The sequence below is a fragment of the Neoarius graeffei genome, chromosome 17 (genome assembly GCF_027579695.1).
Source record: "Neoarius graeffei isolate fNeoGra1 chromosome 17, fNeoGra1.pri, whole genome shotgun sequence".
NCBI classification, from domain to species: domain Eukaryota; kingdom Metazoa; phylum Chordata; class Actinopteri; order Siluriformes; family Ariidae; genus Neoarius; species Neoarius graeffei.
The window spans coordinates 43314216-43336342 of record NC_083585.1 but is presented as its reverse complement, the minus strand read 5'-3'; the positions used below and the strand labels follow the sequence as shown (position 1 = coordinate 43336342).

General features: G+C 40.3%; 2 protein-coding genes across 2 annotated transcripts in view; one reads left to right on the top strand and one right to left on the bottom strand.

Annotated features, from left to right (window-relative positions):
* kmt2bb (lysine (K)-specific methyltransferase 2Bb) overlaps positions 1 to 14436 on the bottom strand; it is a 99043-nt gene extending 84607 nt beyond the window's left edge. The window contains exon 1 of the mRNA XM_060944266.1: positions 14062 to 14436. Within this exon, the coding sequence (XP_060800249.1) occupies positions 14062 to 14370 (309 nt within the window). The 5' untranslated portion in view covers positions 14371 to 14436. The remainder of the gene's footprint in view (positions 1 to 14061) is intronic.
* A 1735-nt stretch (positions 14437 to 16171) lies between these two features.
* On the top strand, positions 16172 to 22050 carry psenen (presenilin enhancer, gamma-secretase subunit). Its single transcript, XM_060944265.1, has 4 exons — positions 16172 to 16301; positions 16748 to 16814; positions 19380 to 19484; positions 21076 to 22050. Exons 2-4 carry the CDS (start codon positions 16754 to 16756, stop codon positions 21213 to 21215), a joined length of 306 nt encoding a protein of 101 aa, XP_060800248.1. The 5' UTR covers positions 16172 to 16301; positions 16748 to 16753; the 3' UTR covers positions 21216 to 22050.
* The last annotated feature ends 77 nt before the right edge of the window (positions 22051 to 22127 follow it).

Sequence of the window (22127 nt, the reverse complement as noted above, 5' to 3'; positions counted from 1 at the left end):
ATCTGTTATAAGCGTGTTACACACAGCAGTGTTTTAAACACTAAACTTACTGGCCACTTTTTAAAGACACGCCTATCATAGTTGGTGCACTTTGTAGGTGGACAGACTGACGTGCGTGTATATTATTTTTATTACCAGATTGCTCATAATCTAGCAGTAAAACTGAGGTGTGGCTGATGCACTTCTACTAGAGAAACGCGCACACTACCATGTCAGTGTTGGATTGTGAAACGATACACTATGCATAGGGCTGCTCGATATTGGAAAAAATCAATATCACGATTTTTTCAGTAAATATCGATATCGCGATTTTTAAAACGATATTTATACACCTTTTTTTAAAGCCCTGATCATCAACACCTGAGGCACCGGGCCACATTTTTATAGTACAGGCCTCATAGGCTACCTGTCAACCCTTCCCGTTGTACCCTGAAACGCCTTTTACTTAAACTATTTACTGTGCAAGCGCGTACTTTGCATAGGTCCTATAGCCTGCACAAGGCTCACGTTCTCCTCACTCAACATTTCCGATCACAGAGGATGGAGCCAGCGCTGCTATTACCAGTGATTACTGCGTAACGTCCACACTGGCTCGTAGCCAGCCAAGGATAAAATCTCTCTCACACACACACTACAACGTAAGCTTGTGTGTTGTTAAGACACCAACATTAAAACACGCACACACACGGACTGGCCATTGGGAGTAGCGGGAGTTTGTGGGCCGGCGGAGAAAAAAAAAAAAAAAAAAAAAAAGTTGCGCGCTGGCCTTTAATATGATAAGCAATGTTAACAGTTTCTAAACTGTTAACATTGCTTATCATATTAAAGGCCAGCGCGCAACTGTAATAAACAATGTTAACAGTTTCTTAAAGAAACTGTTAACATTGCTTATCATATTAAAGGCCAGCGCGCAACTGTAATAAACAATGTTAACAGTTTCTTAAAGAAACTTAACATTGCTTATCATATTAAAGGCCAGCGCGCAACTGTAATAAACAATGTTAACAGTTTCTTAAAGAAACTGTTAACATTGCTTATCATATTAAAGGCCAGCGCGCAACTGTTTTGTTTTTTTTCTCCGCCGGCCCACACTGAACCACCGGGAAAACTCCCGCTACTCCCGATGGCCAGTCCGTGTGTGAACACGCACAATATAGAGACAAGTCCTTAAGAATTAACATACATGAAAATAGCTCAGCGGCATGTAAACATTCCCTGAAAGTGTAGGTGGCACTGCGGCTAGATGCTACGTGAAATGGCACAAGGCAAACACCATGCGTCGCTCAGTCAACAGACAAAATCCACGAACCCAGTAGTCCTCCTACTACTGTGGGTTAGTGTTCTGTGGCCAAAAACACCCTACGCACAGTCATTCCAAAACATCCCCACTAGTTGCAGGTTATGTCTCAAATACAGATATGCGTTGTGGATTAAGCGATCTATTTTCAAGCATCAGGCTTCTCTTCCTTCATCTTCCAAATGTGGACTCCGCTATCTTTTTGGCATGTCAGCATTGAAATACCATTTGCAGAGATATTTCACTCGAAAAGTAAAAGCAACACATGATTAGGGCTACATGATTAGCAGGGGGACACCGTTTTAAGCGCACGGAATTTTAAAAACAATGTAATTACATCTGAGTCCGTCTACATCGCGCAATAAACCCGTCCTTAGCAGAACCTACTTCAAAGCATGATGCTAGCTGCAGATGCACAAGTCAAAATCAAATGAACCCAACATGCCGCGGCGGGCAACATTAATAACCAAATTGCCTTACCTTAAAACGCTGCCTTGACCACAGGACGACTCGCAATTATTCCACTTAAATCCACACGGTTTAACACATCTAACACAGCTAGCAAGCTGGATATGTGCTAATATTGTTGTGCTTGTTTTCTTCCGTAGATGCCATTTTTACATTACCCAGTCCCACATCCAAAAATATGACGTAAATATATGTTAATTGTATTATTATAACTATTAGCAAGCAAATCAAACAACATATTAAGAAACCAATATATCAAATCACCCGACACGTATGAAAACAGAAGAACTGATTTTTTACTGTTGCGGAGATATCGCGGGAGTAGAATGGATGACGTATGCAAGGCTACGGTGTGCCTTAGGGGACAGAAGGGTTCGTTTTACCTTACTGTCACGTCAATGTTATTGTTGTTTTATTGCCATTGTAGAAATATTGTGCACGTCCCTTTCGACAAATGACAAAAAATCGTTTCATATCGATATTATGAATTTTGATATCGTTTGACACCAATATCGATATCGCGATAAAAATACGATATATTGCACAGCTCTAACTATGCAAATATCATCCGGTCCCTTACCATTACAGAAAGGAGGTTAGAGAGAGGCTGAGACGCTGAACGCAGCATATGGATCTCGGTCGATCGCAAGACTCTCTGTGGCTGATGTGTTTAAAGTAGGAAAATGTCTGGCCTTAAACTTCTAACAAAAAAAAAAGGCAGCTATGACCAGAGGTTTAATACTGTAAACAAAAATGTACTACAGGCTCCATCCATCCATTAATTTTCTTCCGCTTATTCAAAGTCGGGTCGTGGCAGCCGCAGGCTAATTCCAGGCGTCATGTCTGTGAAGATTCTCAGTCATCCAGGTCATAGTAAACAGTGGATGGTAAAAGAGAGCAACTGGACTTGCTTGAAGATTCTTGAAGACGTTTCACCTCTCATCCGAAAGGCTTCTTCAGTTCTGTCTGACTAATAGGGAGTATCAGGTATTTATCCTCTCATGGATGAAAAGCATGGGGTCGTTGAGTCATCCTGTTGGTGTGGGTCACTGGGGGCTGGGTGTGATACTCCCTATTAGTCAGAGAGCATTGAAGAAGCCTTTCGGATGAGAGGTGAAACGTCTTCAAGAATCTTCAAGAAAGTCCAGTTGCTCTCTTTTACCACCCACAATTCCAGGCAGGGATCTCCCCAGCAACACCAGTTCCTCCTGGGGAATCCCAAGGTGCTCCCAGACCACATGAGATATATAATCTCTCCAGTGTGTTCCAGGTCTACCCCAAGGTCTCCTCCCAGTTGGATGTGTCCAGAAAACCTCACGAGGAAGGTACCCGGGAGGCATCCTCTCCTAAATTATGTGCATACATGTCTAAACCAGGTCCTCGATTAAATTAAGAAATTAAAGATAATGAACCTGTAGTACACAGGTTCGAGTACACTTGAAAGGAGTCAGCTGAGGTGATTTGGGCATCTAATCAGATGCCCAAATCACCTCAGCTGACTCCTTTCAAGTGTACTCGAACCTGTACAGGTTCATTATCTTTAATTTCTTAATTTAATCGAGGACCTGGTTTAGACATGTATGCACATAATTTAGTAGAGGATAACTCAACTGTTATAGGCTAATTTGTCCTCAAGGAATAACTTGGGATGTGTGCCAAAATTGCTATCCGGGGCGAACAGCCTGTAAATTACCAATCCAAGATGGCCGCCAGTATTGTGTTACTCTTCATATTCCTGACCCTGGTTTATGGGACACAAACAGCAATAAATGTGATGTTAAAAGTTATACTGTTGGCTGTTAAACATTTAGGTTCTCAAGATATTGCTGCCTACTAAATTACTCAGTTTTGTATTTTTCACTTTGTTAACATTCCACTGATCATAACAGTATGACTGAAAATACAATTTCTTTATATGAATCAAATGCTTGCTCTCTTATGCTCTCCTAAATTATGTGCATAGGTCTCCCAATTCCATGATTTCATGTTTGAGGTGGGGTTATTCTGTTTTTCTCATGTTTTCTGCGAAACTGCAATTTTGGCCAATTTTTTTTTTTTTTACCTTGCCCTTGACCATAGCTTGTTCCCTTTTCCTTCAATCATGAAAATGATGCCACTAATGGATTCCCCATACCCAAAAACCTGTAAAATGGAGGTACTGCACATACTTCTGTGGTGAGTGGTTCAAAAATTTATATTTTCAATATGGCTACTGGCGGCCATCTTGGCTTGGTAATTTTTGGCCTGTTCACCCTGGATAGCAATTTTGGCACACATCCCAAGTTATTCCTTGGGTTCAAATTAGCCTCCAATGGTTGAGTTATCTTCTCCTAAATTATGTGCATACATATCTAACCCAGGTCCTCTACCAATTTAGAAATTTGACTAAACAAACAAACAAACAAACAAGTCTCTAACCTCAGAAAAAAATAATCAGTTGAAACATAATGAGCTTCACGGCAGTCCCTGAGACATCATTTTAACTGGAAATAGAGCTCCAAAATGGCTAAAATGCCCGACTTCTGCTGTCTCTTCCTCTGGCAGTGTAGATCACAGTAATGCAGGGCTGGTATTTTTTTTTTTTTTTAAACCCCACTGAAGAGCTCTTTTTAAACAGGTAGAATGTGGCTGTATTGTCATAAACTATGACTCGTGTCAGTTGTTCTCTATACATCTTAATTTTATGAAGTACGCACACTGGGACCTCGGTGTTTCAAACAGTGCAATTGAATTTGATGCATAATTAATACAACTCTAACGTCCACAACGTGACTCACATTTTCAAGCTCACATTTCTACATCGTGATGCATCATGTCGCCAGGCATCTTTACACCCGTTAGTCATGAGTTCAAATCCCAGCACGGACAAGCCGCCTCCGTTAGATCCTTGAGCATACGGTCTCGCTTTTAAATTGCTTTGGATAAAAGTATCAGCCAAATAAGGTAAGTAAATGGATTAGCGCTCAACCTGAATTGCTAAACATGCTTATTGGGCATGTATGAGTCAAAGTGCAGAAAAGAGAACCTGTTGCACATTTCTGCCGAAACACACAAAGTGTAAAATGCTGACATAACAAAGAACATCATAAAAATATTATTCACATCAACCCTTTAAGTCTAATCTCAACCTCCCTTAAATGCAGCCCAGATGTGAGATAGGACTGATGTTCAGAATGACTGTTCACTAGGGCTGTAACGATATGCGTATCGAAATCGCGATACGCAGAGCCACGATCCGTATCGTGATACAAGAAGGCAGAATCGCGGTACACCCTTTCAAACTTCTCCTCAGCCCAAAAACAGAGGCGCTTCCAAACTTCAATTTATGAATACTTTACTTTTTATTTAAATTACATTTTAAACTTACTTAAATTACTTTTATTTTTTATATCTATTAGTAAGGCGTTTTTTCGCCGACCTGCGACAATCTTCTGCGAGTCACGCAACGTCCACACTCGCCACTGGCAGAGCATTCATTTCTTTTAAGCAGTCGCCATTCTGGTTGCGACACGGGGAGCGAATCTGTAAACAAGCAGCTCATTGGCTGGCTAGGTGTGCCACAAGCCAATCACAATCACTTGACCGGAAAGGCATGCAGTGTTGCCAGATTGGGCAGGTTAAGGTGCTTTTTGGCTGGTTTTGAACATATTTTGGGGTGGAAAACGTTAGCAATATCTGGCAACACTGAAGGCATGTCTGCTTGGGCGGAAGCCTACTGCGGCAGTTACATTTTGACACGCGAGCAATGTTTCACCATAAAAATTCCGTAATTTCCATCTGTTTTCCGCGATCACAGAAAACCATTGGCCCTATGAGTGTGAGACAGTGAGAGAGCCACCCCCCCCAAAAAAAAATCTTAACGGATTTACACGATTTGGAAAAATTACTTTTTCAGAACCGAAAAAACCAGAGCTTCCGGCTCAACAGTATTATTTTGAGAAATAAAACAATCTTTGGATATACATTTGTTCATTTTTGCATACATATTACTCATTCTCTGCAGTGGTCTGAATTATTTGTTATTAAATAGTTAATGTAAGTAAGTAAATGTTAATAAGTCAAATTTACTACTTTAAAAAAACATTTTAAAAAAAAATCGTGGGCGTATCGAATCGTGGGTCAAAAATCGCGATACGAATCGAATCGTGAGTTGGGTGTATCGTTACAGCCCTACTGTTCACTGTAAACAGCAGCATCACAGCTGTTCATGTCTTCAAGAAGCTGCTTATTTCTAGTTCCCATCTCCATCAGTGGTCTAACAGCACAAAAACTAAATCACTACCGAATATCGGTGTCGAGGCTCATACTCGCTTGAAATTCTGGATCAGAAATTATTTGAATCATGACGACATTTGGATATGAAATGCCATTCGCTCTTCCAACAGATCATCTTGAGGTTTGCACGGCTGTGATTAAGAAAACTCTTGTGTATGCATGACTAATTAAAAGCAAACTTTCACATCTGCAGTGTTTCATCCATCTGACTCTAACCCTGCGATGTTTTCCCCCTTGCTGTGATTTAGTTATGTAGGTGAAGACAACTAGTCTGAGAACATCTAAGTGATGTGGTTCCAAACAAAACCTAGCACGGTTTGACTTCAGGAAGTGACTTGAACGTGCCCTGTATTCTGGGTTGTGGGTAATACTATTCTATAGATCTGAGATGCTAAACTGTGCCACAGGACAGAGCTGGAGCTTGACAGAAACGTGAGGAGTTCTCAGGGCCCAACATTAAACTTTTAAACCCACTTGCCCTGGGGGGAAAGTGGGGGTTAATTTCCATGTGACCCCCATTTTGCGAGTACTACTACTTCTTTTTTTAGGAAAACCATAGAATAGTTGTGAATTGCAACATAAAATCAAGATCACACATCGAGTTTAAGTTTGGTTATTGATTAAGTTTAAGTTTGGTTATTGGCTACTTTTTACTTGTGACGGACAACAATTTTATCCAAAATAGTTTTTCCTGCCTTAGTCGATTTATTTCTATTTCACATGCATGCAACTATTGTAAAGTTCAGTGTGTTTGTGTAGAACTCTCTCAGACTGTAGGTTCATTACTCCATAATGTAGAAATCATAAAATAGAAATCTATTTAACAAAGTTTGCATGAAGAAAACAATAGTGTGACAAAAACAGTACTGTGCTTAAGAACATTTCTACATTTTTTTTGTTATATCATCCACCTCTAGGTTTAAAGAAAGAAAACAAACAAACAAAAAAAAATACGCTGCATCATGACAGACAGGATAATGTTTGAGTTTAAAATTGTTTAGTGTATAGGTTGTGGGTGTTTTATACAGACCTGGCAACCTGTAACTGAATCAGTGCAGCCGGACTGTCAAGATGTGCAGTTTTTTTTTTTAAACCTAGAGGTGGATGATATATCAAAACACTGCCCGAGCAATCGGGCAGTGCTTAATGTCGAGCCCTGGTTCTAGAGATTTAGACCAAGGAACCAGCAGAGGAAATAAAAGCTGGATGCAACACACACACATACAATTTTACACTAGTTACTTGTATAACTGTCTAGTAATTAACTTGGCGCTACGTCTGTGTTCTCTGTTTGCGGATAATATTTTGATTACTCCGCACACCTGGAAAAGGTTCGCTGGTCATTTTTCTGACTAGCATATTAAAAACTTTTACACATGCATTTCTAGATGTACACACCCCACCCCCAATCCAAAATACTTTTTTGCTTAAACCATATCAACCCGAGGAAAAAGAGGACAGTTCAGTATCAGGTAATGGTTGATACTCAGCACCAGGCTTGTAGTACTCAAGTCCAGGACTCGTGCCCTAATTTTAAGGACTCATGACTTGATTTGAGCACTGATGACTCGGACTTGAACTCGTGCATTAACTGCATTTGGACTCGTAAATTGGAGACCAGAACTTGGATTTTTGCTTTATTTTTTGTAACATGCCATAATAATTTGGCTTAAGATATTTATATCTGGGGCGGCACGGTGGTGTAGTGGTTAGCGCTGTCGCGTCACAGCAAGAAGGTCCGGTTTGAGCCCCGTGGCCGGCGAGGGCCTTTCTGTGTGGAGTTTGCATGTTCTCCCCATGTCCGCGTGGGTTTCCTCCGGGTGCTCCGGTTTCCCCCACAGTCCAAAGACATGCAGGTTAGGTTAACTGGTGACTCTAAATTGAGCGTAGGTGTGAGTGTGAATGGTTGTCTGTGTCTATGTGTCAGCCCTGTGATGACCTGGCGACTTGTCCAGGGTGTACCCCGTCTTTCGCCCGTAGTCAGCTGGGATAGGCTCCAGCTTGCCTGCGACCCTGTAGAACAGGATAAAGCGGCTACAGATAATGAGGTGAGGTGAGATGAGATTTATATCTAGATTCATTTTATACTAATTTTGTGCAAGAGAATGCACATTCACCTGTTCATACATCATGTTCAGGATAGGGATGTTAACCAATGACCGTTTGACCGATGGTTGACCGAATCAACGTCAACCGGTTAAATTTTTTTTGATTGTCGGTTAAAAAAAAAAAAAAATCAATCATTTTGAAGCTGCTGATTTTGGAGCGGAGAACCTGGAATTCTGTGTTGTAAACGCTTGGGGCATGCCATGCGGTGTAAGGACGACAGCTGACAAATCGGAAACACCCATTCAGTCATGTTCCGCCCCAGTTGAAGACAGCTGCCACTCGGCGAAAGAAAAGTCTCAGTGTTGGATTACGTTTTACTACGATGTTAACCAGGTACATAACATCAAGGAAATTCTTGACGATCAAAGAAACAAGAACACGGCGCATGAATGAAGTCGATGGTTGATTAGTCTGGTGAATATTAATGTCAACGTAATAATAATAATAATAATAATAATAATACACAAGATCTGAACTAAAACCTGGTTACTCACTGATGTTACTTCGCATCAGATAGTTGCTATATTAGCTTAGCGGCTAATCAGCTCAGCTCCAGCTATCCCATTCCTAATGGTTGTGCACAATTAGCAGCCATGTAACTGTAATATCAGTAGCTGGAAAACAATTGCAGTATGAGGTCTCTGTGTCTCACTTCGAAGAAAAGTGCCTAGTCCGTAGCAGTATGCAATATCAACACACAGCCTACTGCAGTTAACTGTAAACACAAGGGGCCGTATTGCTAAAACGTCCTATCTTCAATGAAAAGTTAAGATGGGACAAGTGTATGATAGGATTGTTTTCAACAGGCTACTCAATGCAAGCACCGGTAGTGACTGAGCTAAAGCTTGCCGCTTAGAAAATGACGGCAATTTATTGAGAACATGTTCACACTGATATTTTTAATGCCAAGTTGCAACTTAACAAAAGTGCATGACCCTTGCTGACACGGCCATTTGTTCTCCGCTCCAATACAAACCCCTCGACATCAGTGCCGCGTTTGACTAAATGTTTCGCGCTGTAGAAAAGGTAATGTGAGTGGAGGGCAGCGACTGGGACTGAATGTGTGGATGCTCGCGGTTAGATTTAGAATAGATTCTAATAATTCCAATTCTAGAATTTTAAACTCATAGGTTAACCGACTTTAACCGGCTAATGAGGCTCGGTGGTCGGTCAAGATTTTTTTTTAGTTTTCGCCATCCCTAGTTCAGGAACAAACTAAGGTTAATGGCGCCAAAATGCCTGGAGAGAACGCCTCTAGGACTGTCCGTTTTGCTTCTACAGACTTCTGGTGTAGTGGGTTAAAAAATGCACTGCTGTGTGTTCCGTATGTAGAAGAACTATCGAGGAAACAACGGGGACAACCTCAAACTTCAGTCATTATTTGGCAAGACTCCACCCAGAGAAGTACGTGACACACTATGTTCATTGCTCTGTTGATAGCAGGGCTTGTCTGCTGACCGATGAATTCGTTAGTAGTGGACTCAACTTGAATTTTTCTTTAATGACTTGGACTTACACCGGGGACTCAAGACTAGACTCTGACTCGAGGTTTAGTGACTTGACTACAACACTGCTCAGCACTTGGATATTGCCATTGCATCAAAAATGAAGACGACAATACAGTCAGTCAATCTGTCTCAATCTAGTCACTCATTTAAAAATACAAGCTTTTTTTTTTTTTAAACTACTAGAAAAGCTTGGGACAAATAGCAAAAATGCAAGACTCATGCTTGCACTTGCCAAGCAGCTGTATCATACTGAAGTATAAATAATAATTAAAAAAAGTCAAAGCATGACATAGGATGCGTCATACAAACTTTATCAACACCAGCCCACAACTGTCATCTCCACCATTCCGTACATCAATCATCCAAAACCTGCTGCTAGATATGACTGACATTCATTAGAGGTGTATGTACTGGAACCAGCAGCATTCTGACAGTTCAGAAACAGCTGAACAAAAACTAAGTGCGCTATTCTGAGTAGATAAAGTTTCTGGATATACCGCAAATAGCAACCGTAACGATATAATAACGCTTATAATAACAATATCGTAACGCAGGCGAAGATGTCTGGAATGCTTATAGTTGGATCAGTGATCTTTAGATAAATCACAGATGAGAAGGCCTTCATGACATACACATGGTTGTTACACTAAGCTCCATGTGTACTACATACACCCTGTTTTAATAGAAACTGACTGGTTTAACCTTTATTACAGCAGCCTCTTGATATAGACATCGTGACCATGCAAATTGATCTCTAGTAGGTCACATGACCATAACATGTACGTATGCTTTACTTGTACTAGAACCTCAATAGCATGCTTAAATTTTCCAGAAACACTACTTTTGACAAGTTCTTTGAAATGCTGTTGATATTTTATTGTTCCGTGTTTTAAATTTGACCGATATTATAAATAAAGAAATAAAGAAAATTAAAAGCACTTCCGGGAGTGTCTTTAGACTGAAGAAAAAAAAATTTTAAAAGCACAAAACTCTCTTCCCACAGTATATAACGCAATAGTTACCAGTGTATACGTATATTATTCTATCCACATTCACTGGATATGAGCAATTGTGTGCTGGTTGGCTACTCTACTACTACGATATCAGCTCATATACAGTGAGTAGAGAAAAACAAAATGGCGGAGCAGGTTGCTGAACCAACCGAAGGCGAAATAAAAACTACTCGGAACCAAAACAGCAAAAAAATACAAGCAACAAAATAAGGAATGAAAATATTTGATGGCAAGAACTTTTTTTTTTTCAGGAATTATCATCGCATTTTTCACAAATTGCTATAGTCATTTCGCTGGTCTATTTACATTCTAAGCAGAGATGATTTTGTTGGACGTTTTGTATAAAGTTTTTATTTATCGAATTTACAACAAATAAAAATGCTCCAAAAGCCAATGAACGTGGATATAATAAAATAGTTATTCCATTCATTCAATCTCGTCGTATATGGCTTATAGCATATGACTTGATTTTGTGGAATAACTTAATTATCCGAGGTTATTTCAACCGCCGTGTTAGAGAATGTAAAATACAGCAGAATCTTTCCAGATGTATATACAGTTCTGTGCAAAAGTCTTAGGCACATGTAAAGAAATGCTAGAGACCAAAAATAGCTTAAAAATAATGAAATATTTCAACATTTAAAATTATATATAAACAGCAGTAAGCCATAATAAATGAAACGGCCAGTATTTGGTGTGAGACGACCCTTTGCTTTAAAAAAAAAAAGTCTCAGGTCCAATGAGTGCAGCTTTATGCGGAAATGAGCTGTAGGTTTTACTGAGCATCTTCCAGAACCAGCCACAGTTCTTCTGGACACTTTGACTGTCCCACTCGCTTCTTCATTTTGCACCAAAACCCAGCAGCCTTCATGATGTTTTCTTTTTTAATCTGAAACATGCTCTCTTACGCAATATGCTGCTCAGATACAAAATATTTTTCTCTGTAACATTTAATTTTGTGCTGGAAAACAAATGTTTGGACTCTAAAATGTTTTTGATAAAGTAGAAGTCATAAAATAGAAATATAACACAAAGTTTGTACGAGGGAGAGAGAAAACCCCCCCAAAAAACAGGTTGTGTAAGACTTTTGCACAGTACTGTAATGTATTTGCAGTCTAAAAATATTCAAGATAATTAAAATCTCACAGATGTTCTGGTAAACAATTAAGTTTCCCCCACTTCCCTGTGAAAACAACAACAACAACAACAACTAATCATCTTAGATCTTAAGAAGCAAAATATTCAGCCAGTTTGGCTCTACATGCAGCAAATATTTAATGAATACATACATACACTACCGTTCAAAAGTTTGGGGTCACTTTGAAATTTTTATTTTTGAAAGAAAAGCACTGTTCTTTTCAATGAAGATCACTTTAAACTAATCAGAAATCCACTCTATCCATTGCTAATGTGGTAAATGACTATTCTAGCTGCAAATGTCTGGTTTTTGGTGCAATATCTCCATAGGTGTATAGAGGCCCATTTCCAGCAACTCTCACTCCAGTGTTCTAATGGTACAATGTGTTTGCTCATTGCCTCAGAAGGCTAATGGATGATTAGAAAACCCTTGTACAATCATGTTAGCACAGCTGAAAACAGTTGAGCTCTTTAGAGAAGCTATAAAACTGACCTTCCTTTGAGCAGATTGAGTTTCTGGAGCATCACATTTGTGGGGGTCGATTAAATGCTCAAAATGGCCAGAAAAATGTTTTCTATTCATTTTACAACTTATGGTGGTAAATAAAAGTGTGACTTTTCATGGAAAACACAAAATTGTCTGGGTGACCCCAAACTTTTGAACGGTAGTGTATATTATCAGCAATGGGAATAACGGCGTTACTTTTTTTAGTAATGAGTAATCTAACTAATTACTTTTTACATCGTTATAACGCCGTTCCCGTTACGTACAATAAAATACTATGCGTTACTTTATTAAAGTTGTTTTAATCTGGCACGCTGCTCGTTCAGCCTTTCTTTACTCTGCTTTCGTGTGGGGCGGGGAGACACGAGACAACGGCACAGTAAGCCAATCAGAGTAGATTTGGACAACATACATAGGTAGGCCACGCCTACCGCACTACTGCGCGCTCCTTCAATCAGAAGACACAGCGATGGTGAGCGGTCAGCCCAACACTGCGCTTTCACATTGGAAATACAGCCATTACTTTTCATTACTTGAAATAAGGCAAAAATGTCTACATGCAATGCACATTATGTCGAGGAACAAAGCGTTTGTCCTCGTCAGTGGCCAGTAATTAGTAACAATTTTAATAACTACAAAACTATATTAAAATTTGATGTCTTCTCACATTGTCCCACAAAAATATTAATATAGTGTAGATAATGTTACTGATTGGTTCTGTTAAGTGTTTAAGTCATTAAACATTCACTTTTATTATGATTACACTAATTGAATTTGATTTTTTTTTGGGGGGGGGGAACACAATGTAACGGAATAATTACTTTCCCTGGTAATTAGTTACTTTAATGACAAAGTAACTCTGTTACTAACTCAGTTACTTTTTGGGAAAAGTAACTAGTAACTATAACTAATTACGTTTTGAAAGTAACGTGCCCAACACTGTGCTAATTATGTTAAAAAATACTACGAGTGAGTAAATACCATTGTGTGTTAAATATGGAGCATTACAAAGACTTGGCCTTAAACAGGTCGAGCTGCAATGAAGAGAGAAAGAGAAGTTAATATGGGTGCAGAATTCAACTGTTTGTGTTTTATTATGGATATGGTTCAGTAGAGCTGCTTCTCAGCGCCTCATCGTCCATCTGTGTGTGTGTGTACTGTAGCAGTGTTCCTTTTAGTCTTCACTCAGGCCACACACCCTTAATGAACCCACATCAACTTCCTCGTCAAAACAGGCCATGCATTAGATCTACAACGACCACATTTGTAAACCTGCAATCTACAAAGCAGACAGATCTGGCTCAGTGCGCTCACACACACACACACACACACACAGAGGTCTGGTGGCGTTAGCTTCTATGCTACAGTAGCTCGCCCCCTCCCCCTCCGCGAGAACACACACACACACGCAGTGTTGTGAGCGCAGGAACATTGTTTCTAATGAAACGTAGCGCTGCTGTTCCTGTCCACAGCGCGCGATCACAGCACCAACAGCGCTCAGCTTCACTTCCACCCCAACTTCAGCTCGGCTTTCCGAGCCGCTCCGCCCGCACACCGGAACCCACAGCAGCCTGTTAGTCCTTTCAGCTCGCACTTCTTCCTAATGTCCGTTTTGTTCCCCTGATGTGAAGCTCCTCCGAACTAAACTCCCCCGAGTGTGAGCGAGCAGGCCGCCCGCCCGCCCGGATCCCGGCCACTTTCACATGCAAAGCCAAAATCATTTGCATTTCCAGGAGAAACCCTACTGACCTCCTCACTGCCGCTCGAGCTGTAGCCGGCCTCCCCCAGGCTCTTGTAGCTCGCCTCGATCCCCAGCAGGCGCAGGTGAGACGGATCCTCTCCGCACGCAAGCGCCAGGCAGCAACCAGGCCTCGGGCCTCCGCCGCTGCTCTCCTCCGGCTCTGTGCCCGAGCGCCCGAGCTGCCACCGCTTCTCCGAACGCAGGCGGCTCCGCGACGACCAGGGCCGCCCAGGAAAGCGCCCCCGCGCCGCGGCTACACCGCCCACCACCGCGCCAGCAGCCGCGGCCACCGAGCCGCAACCCGCCGCCGCTGCCATCGTTAGCTTCAACAACACCGATTTACAGAGTAGCTCCGAGTTCAGCGGAGAGGGAACGCGCCTGATTGGGAGGGGGAGGCAGCAAAGCATTGTGGGAAATGGAGGCTCAGGCAGGCGCAGTGCAAAACAACAATAATAGTAAAAAAAAAAAACCATCAAAACACTAAACAAGTGTATTATTATTATTATTATTATTATTATGCATTTTATAAGACAAAAATCTTCATAAGTGGCTCTTAATGTATTATAAAGACAAACCATTTCAACAAATTATTAAAAAACCCAAATGAAACAATATTTTTGATTATAAAATCATATTCCTCTTCATTAATAGGTTTTATTGTTTTTGTTCCTAAATATGTAACAAAATAAGATGAAAACCATTTGTTCCAAATAACAAGAGTAATGAATTCATTAAATTGTCTTAACCTTTTATTATTATTGTTATTATTATTATTATTATGTAAAAAGTGATTTTATTCCTTCACATTTTAGTCATTATATTTATATAATTAGTAATTATCATTTTGAGGATTTTTGTGTTTTTTAATATAATTTGGAATATACGGTATACAGTATGAGGACAGGCGGCATGGTGGTGTAGTGGTTAGCGCTGTCGCCTCACAGCAAGAAGGTCCGGGTTCGAGCCCCGTGGCCGGCGAGGGCCTTTCTGTGTGGAGTTTGCATGTTCTCCCCGTGTCCGCATGGGTTTCCTCCGGGTGCTCCGGTTTCCCCCACAGTCCAAAGACATGCAGGTTAGGTTAACTGGTGACTCTAAATTGACCGTAGGTGTGAATGGTTGTCTGTGTCTATGTGTCAGCCCTGTGATGACCTGGCGACTTGTCCAGGGTGTACCCCGCCTCTCACCTGTAGTCAGCTGGGATAGGCTCCAGCTTGCCTGTGACCCTGTAGAACAGGATAAAGCAGCTAGAGATGAGATGAGTATGAGGACATAGTGGAGTACATAATAATAATGATAAGAAGAAGAATGGTTGATTGATTTTAACCTACTTTATTAAAGAGGCACTTCTTGAAACGTAAAATATCCAGTGTATTATTCTGATTCTTATTTTTATTATTCTTATTCTTATTCCACTTCTTCTTCTTTTTTCTTCTTCTTATTAACTGGTTAATTAATTTAGTGCACAAGGTTGAAATCCTCCAACAGGTTAAAGCTGTTGAATATAGTTTTGAAACATGGTGTATGACATTAACAGCACATTCTCTCGAATATTTCGGTTTATATTTATATTTCCATTATTTATACTTGTTTTCGTTTATAGTTGTATTTATAGTTGTTTTATTGTGGTTTGGATAAAAAGCGTTCATTTCACATGACCACCAGCTACATCAGTGTAAAGACCCTGTTGATGATCTCTCACACTAACAGAGTCACGGTGGTGTAAGTGAGGCACTGTCGCCTCACAGCAAGAAGGTTCTGGGTTCAAGCCCAGTGGCCGACAAGGGCCTTTCTGTGTGGCGTTTGCATGTTCTCCCCGTGTCTGTGTGGGTTTCCTCCGGTTTCCCCTAAAGTCCAAAGACATGCGGTTAGGTTAATATGGGATGGCCTTGGGCTGAGGTGTCCTTGAGCGAGGCACCGAACTCCCAACTGCTGTTAGCATGGCTGCCCACTGCTCTGGGTATGTGTGTGCGCTCACTGCTTCAGATGGGTTAAATGCAGAGAGGAATTTCACAAGCGTGTGATGAATAAAGTTGTTGTTCGCTGGAGAAGACCTGCTCTAAGCGTCCTACAACTCACAACTCTCCTTATATTAAGAACTACATTTCCCATGATTCATACCAGCTCCTGACGTCATATCACACTCTTGATGCGGAAGCGGATGGTGGTTATTTCTTCGCCTCCAAGCCATTTTTGACTTCAAACTTGTATTTTGTGACCAATTGGCTATTGAGTCGTTTTTCTAACAGAGGTATTTATTTTTCTTTAACACGACGGGACAGTTTTAGATTCCATACCGCGGTGTAAATCTTTAGAAAATGGCGTTTTTAGCTCGGCTGCTATTCTCTCATTTACCTTCCCTGTTGTTTTGGATACAAAAGCGGAATACAGCCGATAATAAGAGCAGAGCAATTAGCAAGCGTCTTATTTCATTAAACAGTATGTAATACATAAGGTGTCGGTGGATATTCTTGTCGTGTTTTTGGTTTAAGTTATATATTTTTGTTAGTTTGAGCACTCTTGTATTAAAGTTGATTTGTAGGCCTACTGTACGTTGGCACCACTTGGGTACTGAGTGTATTTGTGTAGTGCTGCTCTTCGCCGCTAGGGGGCAGCAACTTTACAGTTCTACAGAGAAAGCACACGATACTGTTCCCTTGTAATCCTGATTGATTTTATATTTATCATGTTTTGCAGATAATCATGAACTTGGAGCGCGTTTCCAACGAGGAAAAACTGAATCTTTGCCGAAAATATTATTTGGGTATGTTTTTGGAACACCCTTTCTTGAATAAATGTCATTTGTTTGTTTTAATTTTCATGTTAGATTTCAATCTGGAAATCTTTTCTTGCCCAAAAATACAGTACTGTGCAAAATTCTTAGGCATACTTTTTAAAAATGCCGTAGGTCAAAAATGGCTTAGAAATAATGAAATGAAATGAAATGAAATGTTTCAACATTAAAAATACTATAAACATCAGTAAGCCATAATAAACGAAACAAAGTCAGTATTTGGTGTGAGACAACCCTTTACTTCATCTCGTCTCGTTATCTCTAGCTGCTTTATCCTGTTCTACAGGGTCGTAGGCAAGCTGGAGCCTATCCCAGCTGACTATGGGTGAAAGGCAGGGTACACCCTGGACAAGTCGCCAGGTCATCACAGGGCTGACACATAGACACAGACAACCATTCACACTCACATTCACACCTACGGTCAATTTAGAGTCACCAGTTAACCTAACCTGCATGTCTTTGGACTGTGGGGGAAACCGGAGCACCCGGAGGAAACCCACGCGGACACGGGGAGAACATGCAAATCCGCACAGAAAGGCCCTCGCCAGCCACGGGGCTCGAACCCGGACCTTCTTGCTGTGAGGCGACAGCGCTAACCACTACACCACCGTGCCGCCCCTCCCTTTACTTAAAAAAAAAAGTAGTCTCCGGTACAATGAGTGCATTTTTATAAGGAAATGAGCTGTAGGTTTTACTGAACCAGCCACAGTTCTTCTGGCCGCTTTGATTGTCATACTCGCTTCTTAATTTTGCACCAAAACCCAGTAGCCTTCATTATTAGCTCATCTGGCTGTGGAACAAGCCGGATGAGCTTATGCGATCATGTGTCATCCGTGATTTACAAAAATCGCTACTCCTCCTACAGGATTGATTGGATTTCGATCAAACTCGCATACAATGTTCCCTAGGTGGGTGTGCATAAAAGTTGTCAAGGCAGTGGTGCCACCTGTCATATTTACGATTTTATGGGCACCTTGGCTGGGACAGCTTCATTGAGGCGTTTTCTTTTTTTAATCTGAAAAGTCGTCTCTTATGTAAAATGCTGCTCAGATACAAACTTTTTTTTTTTTTTTTCCTGTAACATTTAATTTTGTGCTGGATACTGAACGTTTGAAATTCTAAAATGTTTTTGCGCTGACTAGATAACATAGAAGTTGTAAAATAGAAATATTTGTATTTAAAAAATAGGGGGCCTAAGACTTTATACAGTACTGTGCAAATGTCATACAGTCCATATATAAACATTTCCTTAGTTGATGGAATGTCTTGCTGAGGGAAAAAAAAAGTTTTCTGGGATTTTATTGAATAGAGACATTATTTATTGCCTGTTTGTGCTTCATATACTGTATAGTCATCATTTTAACTTTTACAGCAAGTATGCCTATATACACTGTATGGTGAAAAGTTTGTGCACACCTGACTATCATAGCCACATGCTTGTTGAACATCATCTCATTTAAAAATGTTGTCCCTGTTTGCTATTATAATAACCTCCATTCTTCTGGGAAGACTTTCCACTGGATTTTGGAGTGTGGCTGTGGGGATTTGAGTTCGTTCAGCCACCAGAGGTATTCCTAATGCCAGGCATTAATGTTGGGTGCGGAGGCCTGGGGTGCAGTCTGTGTTCCAGTTCATCAAAAAGGTGTTCAGTGAAGTTGAAATCAGGGCTCTGTGCAGGACACTCAATGGCTTCCAATCCATGTCTTCATGGAGCTTGCTTTGTGCACGGGGGCATTGTCATGCTGGAACAGGTTTGGGACTCTGTGTTCCAGTGAAGGGAAACTGTAATGCTGCAGCATACAAATACATTCTATACAATTGTGTTCTTCTAACTTTGTAGCAACAGTTCGGCGAAGAACCACATACAGGTGTCCACATACTTTTGGCCATATAGTGTGATTTCATAGGACTTAAAATCAAGAGCTTATCTCATTTAGCGACTCGTCAAACTGGGTTTTTTTTTAGTTTATGGATTTAATTTAATAAACACTCATGGTTTAATGAAATGAAGTGCAATTTAAAGTCATTTAATTGTTTCATGAAAAACTTTGTCAAAGTAGGGCTTGAAGGCCTGTGAATCATTTTGTGGGGGGAAAAAAAACCCTGAAAATGAAATCCACGTGAAAAATTGAATTTGGTGTATGCAAATTAACACACATTGTAGTACCTCTGATCAGGTTAATTCTGATACGAGTACAAAATAAAGTACTGTAGGATTTGGGTACCTGGCCTTAAAATTGGGTATGTTAGTGTGGTTGTATATAATGTTCTATTAAGATATTTTAGGAAAGGCTCATTTGTGTGTGTATACTGAATCTGTACACCATTCAGGCCTTTTAATGTCCATTAGAAGTGTATGGGTGACACAATACAGTCCGAGTTAAAAAAAAAAAAGCTTGTTTTACAGGTGTAATAAGTGAAATATTGTGATGCTTTTGTGTAATCTCCTTCCACAGCTGTGTCGGGGACATACTGATAGTAAAAAGTTATAGAAAACTTGAAGTTGGGTATATCATTAATTTCTGTCTGATTTAGGTGGCTTTGCCTTCCTCCCTTTCCTCTGGCTGGTGAATGTTGTGTGGTTTTTTAAAGAAGCTTTTGTAAAACCCGCCTACACAGAACAACCACAGATCAAAATTTGTGAGTAAAACATCAAGCAGCTCTTCACAATTCTTAAAAATGATGACACATTACAGAGCCACAAGCCTGTCTACTGATTCTTTAGATTCTACAGCGATTTTAGCTCAGGATGTATGTGCTGTAAACATTGTAATATGAGAACTATTAGGAGGTGACTTAATCTATTAAAGTAAATGAGAGATAATGTGAGAGAAGATAACATGAGAAGATAAACTTCATATCTTTGCACCACCATGGAAGGTTCTTTATATTTTATGGCCACATCCACACACACACAAGTTAATCGAGTTTTAATTTTGAACCGGTTCACCATTTTGACAACACGCTTCTAGTCAGCGGGAAAACACTGGGTGGTGATGTCAGTGGAGTGAAATATCAGGAAATATTATCCGTACAGGACACTTTTTCGATGGGATAAAAATGTGTTCTATTCCCTTCTAGCAAGTTTCATTCATTTGGTTTGATAGCATGTAATATTTGTTAGCATATCGCTTATCCTACGTGTATTACGTCACTCTACCCAATGGAGAACGAGCATTGAATATGGTTTACGATACTGCATGGTTGTCAAGACAACATGACGTCACATGTCGGAGACGTAAAACTTTGCGATATTCGTCTTCGACTCAATCAATATCCTGCTAACTGAATGGAATATATCTGATGTACCATGATAAAAGCCAGCCAATATTATTGATTCTATCTACATTCACTGGATATGAGCAGTCACGCACTCTGATTGCCTAGTAGTAGAGTAGCCAATCAGCTCATATACCATGAGTAGAGAAAAACAAAATGACGTAGTGTGTTGCTGAATCAACTGAGAGCGAAATAAAAACTCCACTCAAAAACAAAAAACTTTGTTTCTCCAAATCCAGTGAATGTGGATAGAATAAAACAGTTGTTCCACTCAGTCTTATCATGCACAGCTTATAGCCGACTCGGTGCTACATGTCTCGTCGGCTCTCAGCTCATGTACGACTCGATTTTGTGGAATAATTGTTAAATATGTCACTCAGATCCACAATGTATTTTGTATGAAAAATGTGAGGGGTTTTTTTCCGCCTCAACATAAGATAAACTTCATATATTCAAGCCAGTGTGTGATCTTTTATTTTTCCTTTTAATTATATAGACACATTCACAGAGTACGCAAATTTATCAAAACAATTAATCGACTTCCTCGTAAGTGCCACAATGTCCCAGATGTAGTTTCGATGAAAAATATGAGTAGTGTATTTCCCAGTATATAGTGCCAATTCATATATACTCTTTAAACTTTGTGAATGCTAATGCAATCAAATATGATAAAGCAAGAAATGCTCATGATAAAAAATAATAAATTGAGTAATTGTACAGCGGTCCTCATAAAGCGCAGCTTATGAGCTTTTTTTTCCGTTTAAATACATGATTTGATTAAAAAGTGACTTCCTTGCTATGTGGTCTCTCTCTCTCTCTCTCTCTCTCTCTCTCACACACACACACACACTTGCATCTTATACTTGTTGCTCTGTTATTAATGTGATGTTTGTCCAGACCCTTACATGTTTGTGAATAAAGCATGACTGTAATTGAACTGTTCTCTGTACAGATGTGAAACGGTCAGCGCTGGGGTTAATCCTGTGGGTGGCCGTGCTCACGACGTGGATCACTGTTTTCCAGCATTTCCGAGCACAATGGGGCGAGGTGGCTGATTATCTCTCCTTCACCATTCCTCTTGGCACGCCATAAAACGACACTGCCTACATGGGATTTCCTCTGGAGGGCTTCAGGATTTCTTCTTAATCTCTTAAACAGTGTGATGAACATATGGTGTATTATTTTGACTTGTTGTGAAAGAATGAAACATCACGGAATGAAAGTGAGTCTGAGCAATGTGATAAGAAATGAGTGACAAACACCAGTTGTGCACACACTCCCCTCATTTACATAATGATCATAATCTTCTAATCCTAACAACAGGACTGACATACCAGACTCTCTAATATCCACAAGTGAAGCCTCGCCGATGCGAAACTCATAACTGGCGCCTATTATGAAACCCAATCTCACATTCGGGTAAATTCTAAGCCCCCTTCCTGCCGGGCTCTGACTGGATGCTGTATTTAGTAGCTTGTAGTCAGAGTGTTGGTGGCAGGCAAAATGTTTCCCCCCCATCACTACTTAGCATCCTTACAAATAAAAAAAGATTGATGAGTTCTGCGCTCAGGCATCTGAGCTCCATTTTCCATAATATGACCAGCAAGTAATCATTACGTGACGGTTCATAGTGTTCCTGTGCTTGGACAGAGTCCGAACGGTTTATGCTTGGGACACTCTGGATGATGAGTACGATATGATAATGCATTTACTTTCATTCCTTTCTCTGAATGCTGGCCAAAACTGATTGGAATCCTTGAAACGTTTGACTCTCAGTGGACCACAGAGTTTTGCTTACTTCCCTTGGCTGTGAAAGCCATTGTTACTAATTAAAATGATCATCTTGTGTCTCTATGAAACCATACGCATGATTCCTGATAATAGAGCTGTGATGGTGTGTGACTGGAATAAATTGTTGTTCTAACCACATCTGTTTGGTAGCAAAAATCCAACCAGGTTTGCGGACACGGATTAAGCAATATTATTACAACCTCGAGGTTCCTC

What these genes read in the sequence shown, in the direction of transcription:
- psenen (XM_060944265.1), top strand. Translation starts at nt 16,754, where the DNA reads ATGAACTTGGAGCGCGTTTCCAACGAGGAAAAACTGAATCTTTGCCGA. An exon ending in TTGCCGAAAATATTATTTGG is followed by an intron (nt 16,815 to 19,379) that starts GTATGTTTTTGG and finishes TGTCTGATTTAG; the next exon opens with GTGGCTTTGCCTTCCTCCCT. An exon ending in ACAACCACAGATCAAAATTT is followed by an intron (nt 19,485 to 21,075) that starts GTGAGTAAAACA and finishes TTCTCTGTACAG; the next exon opens with ATGTGAAACGGTCAGCGCTG.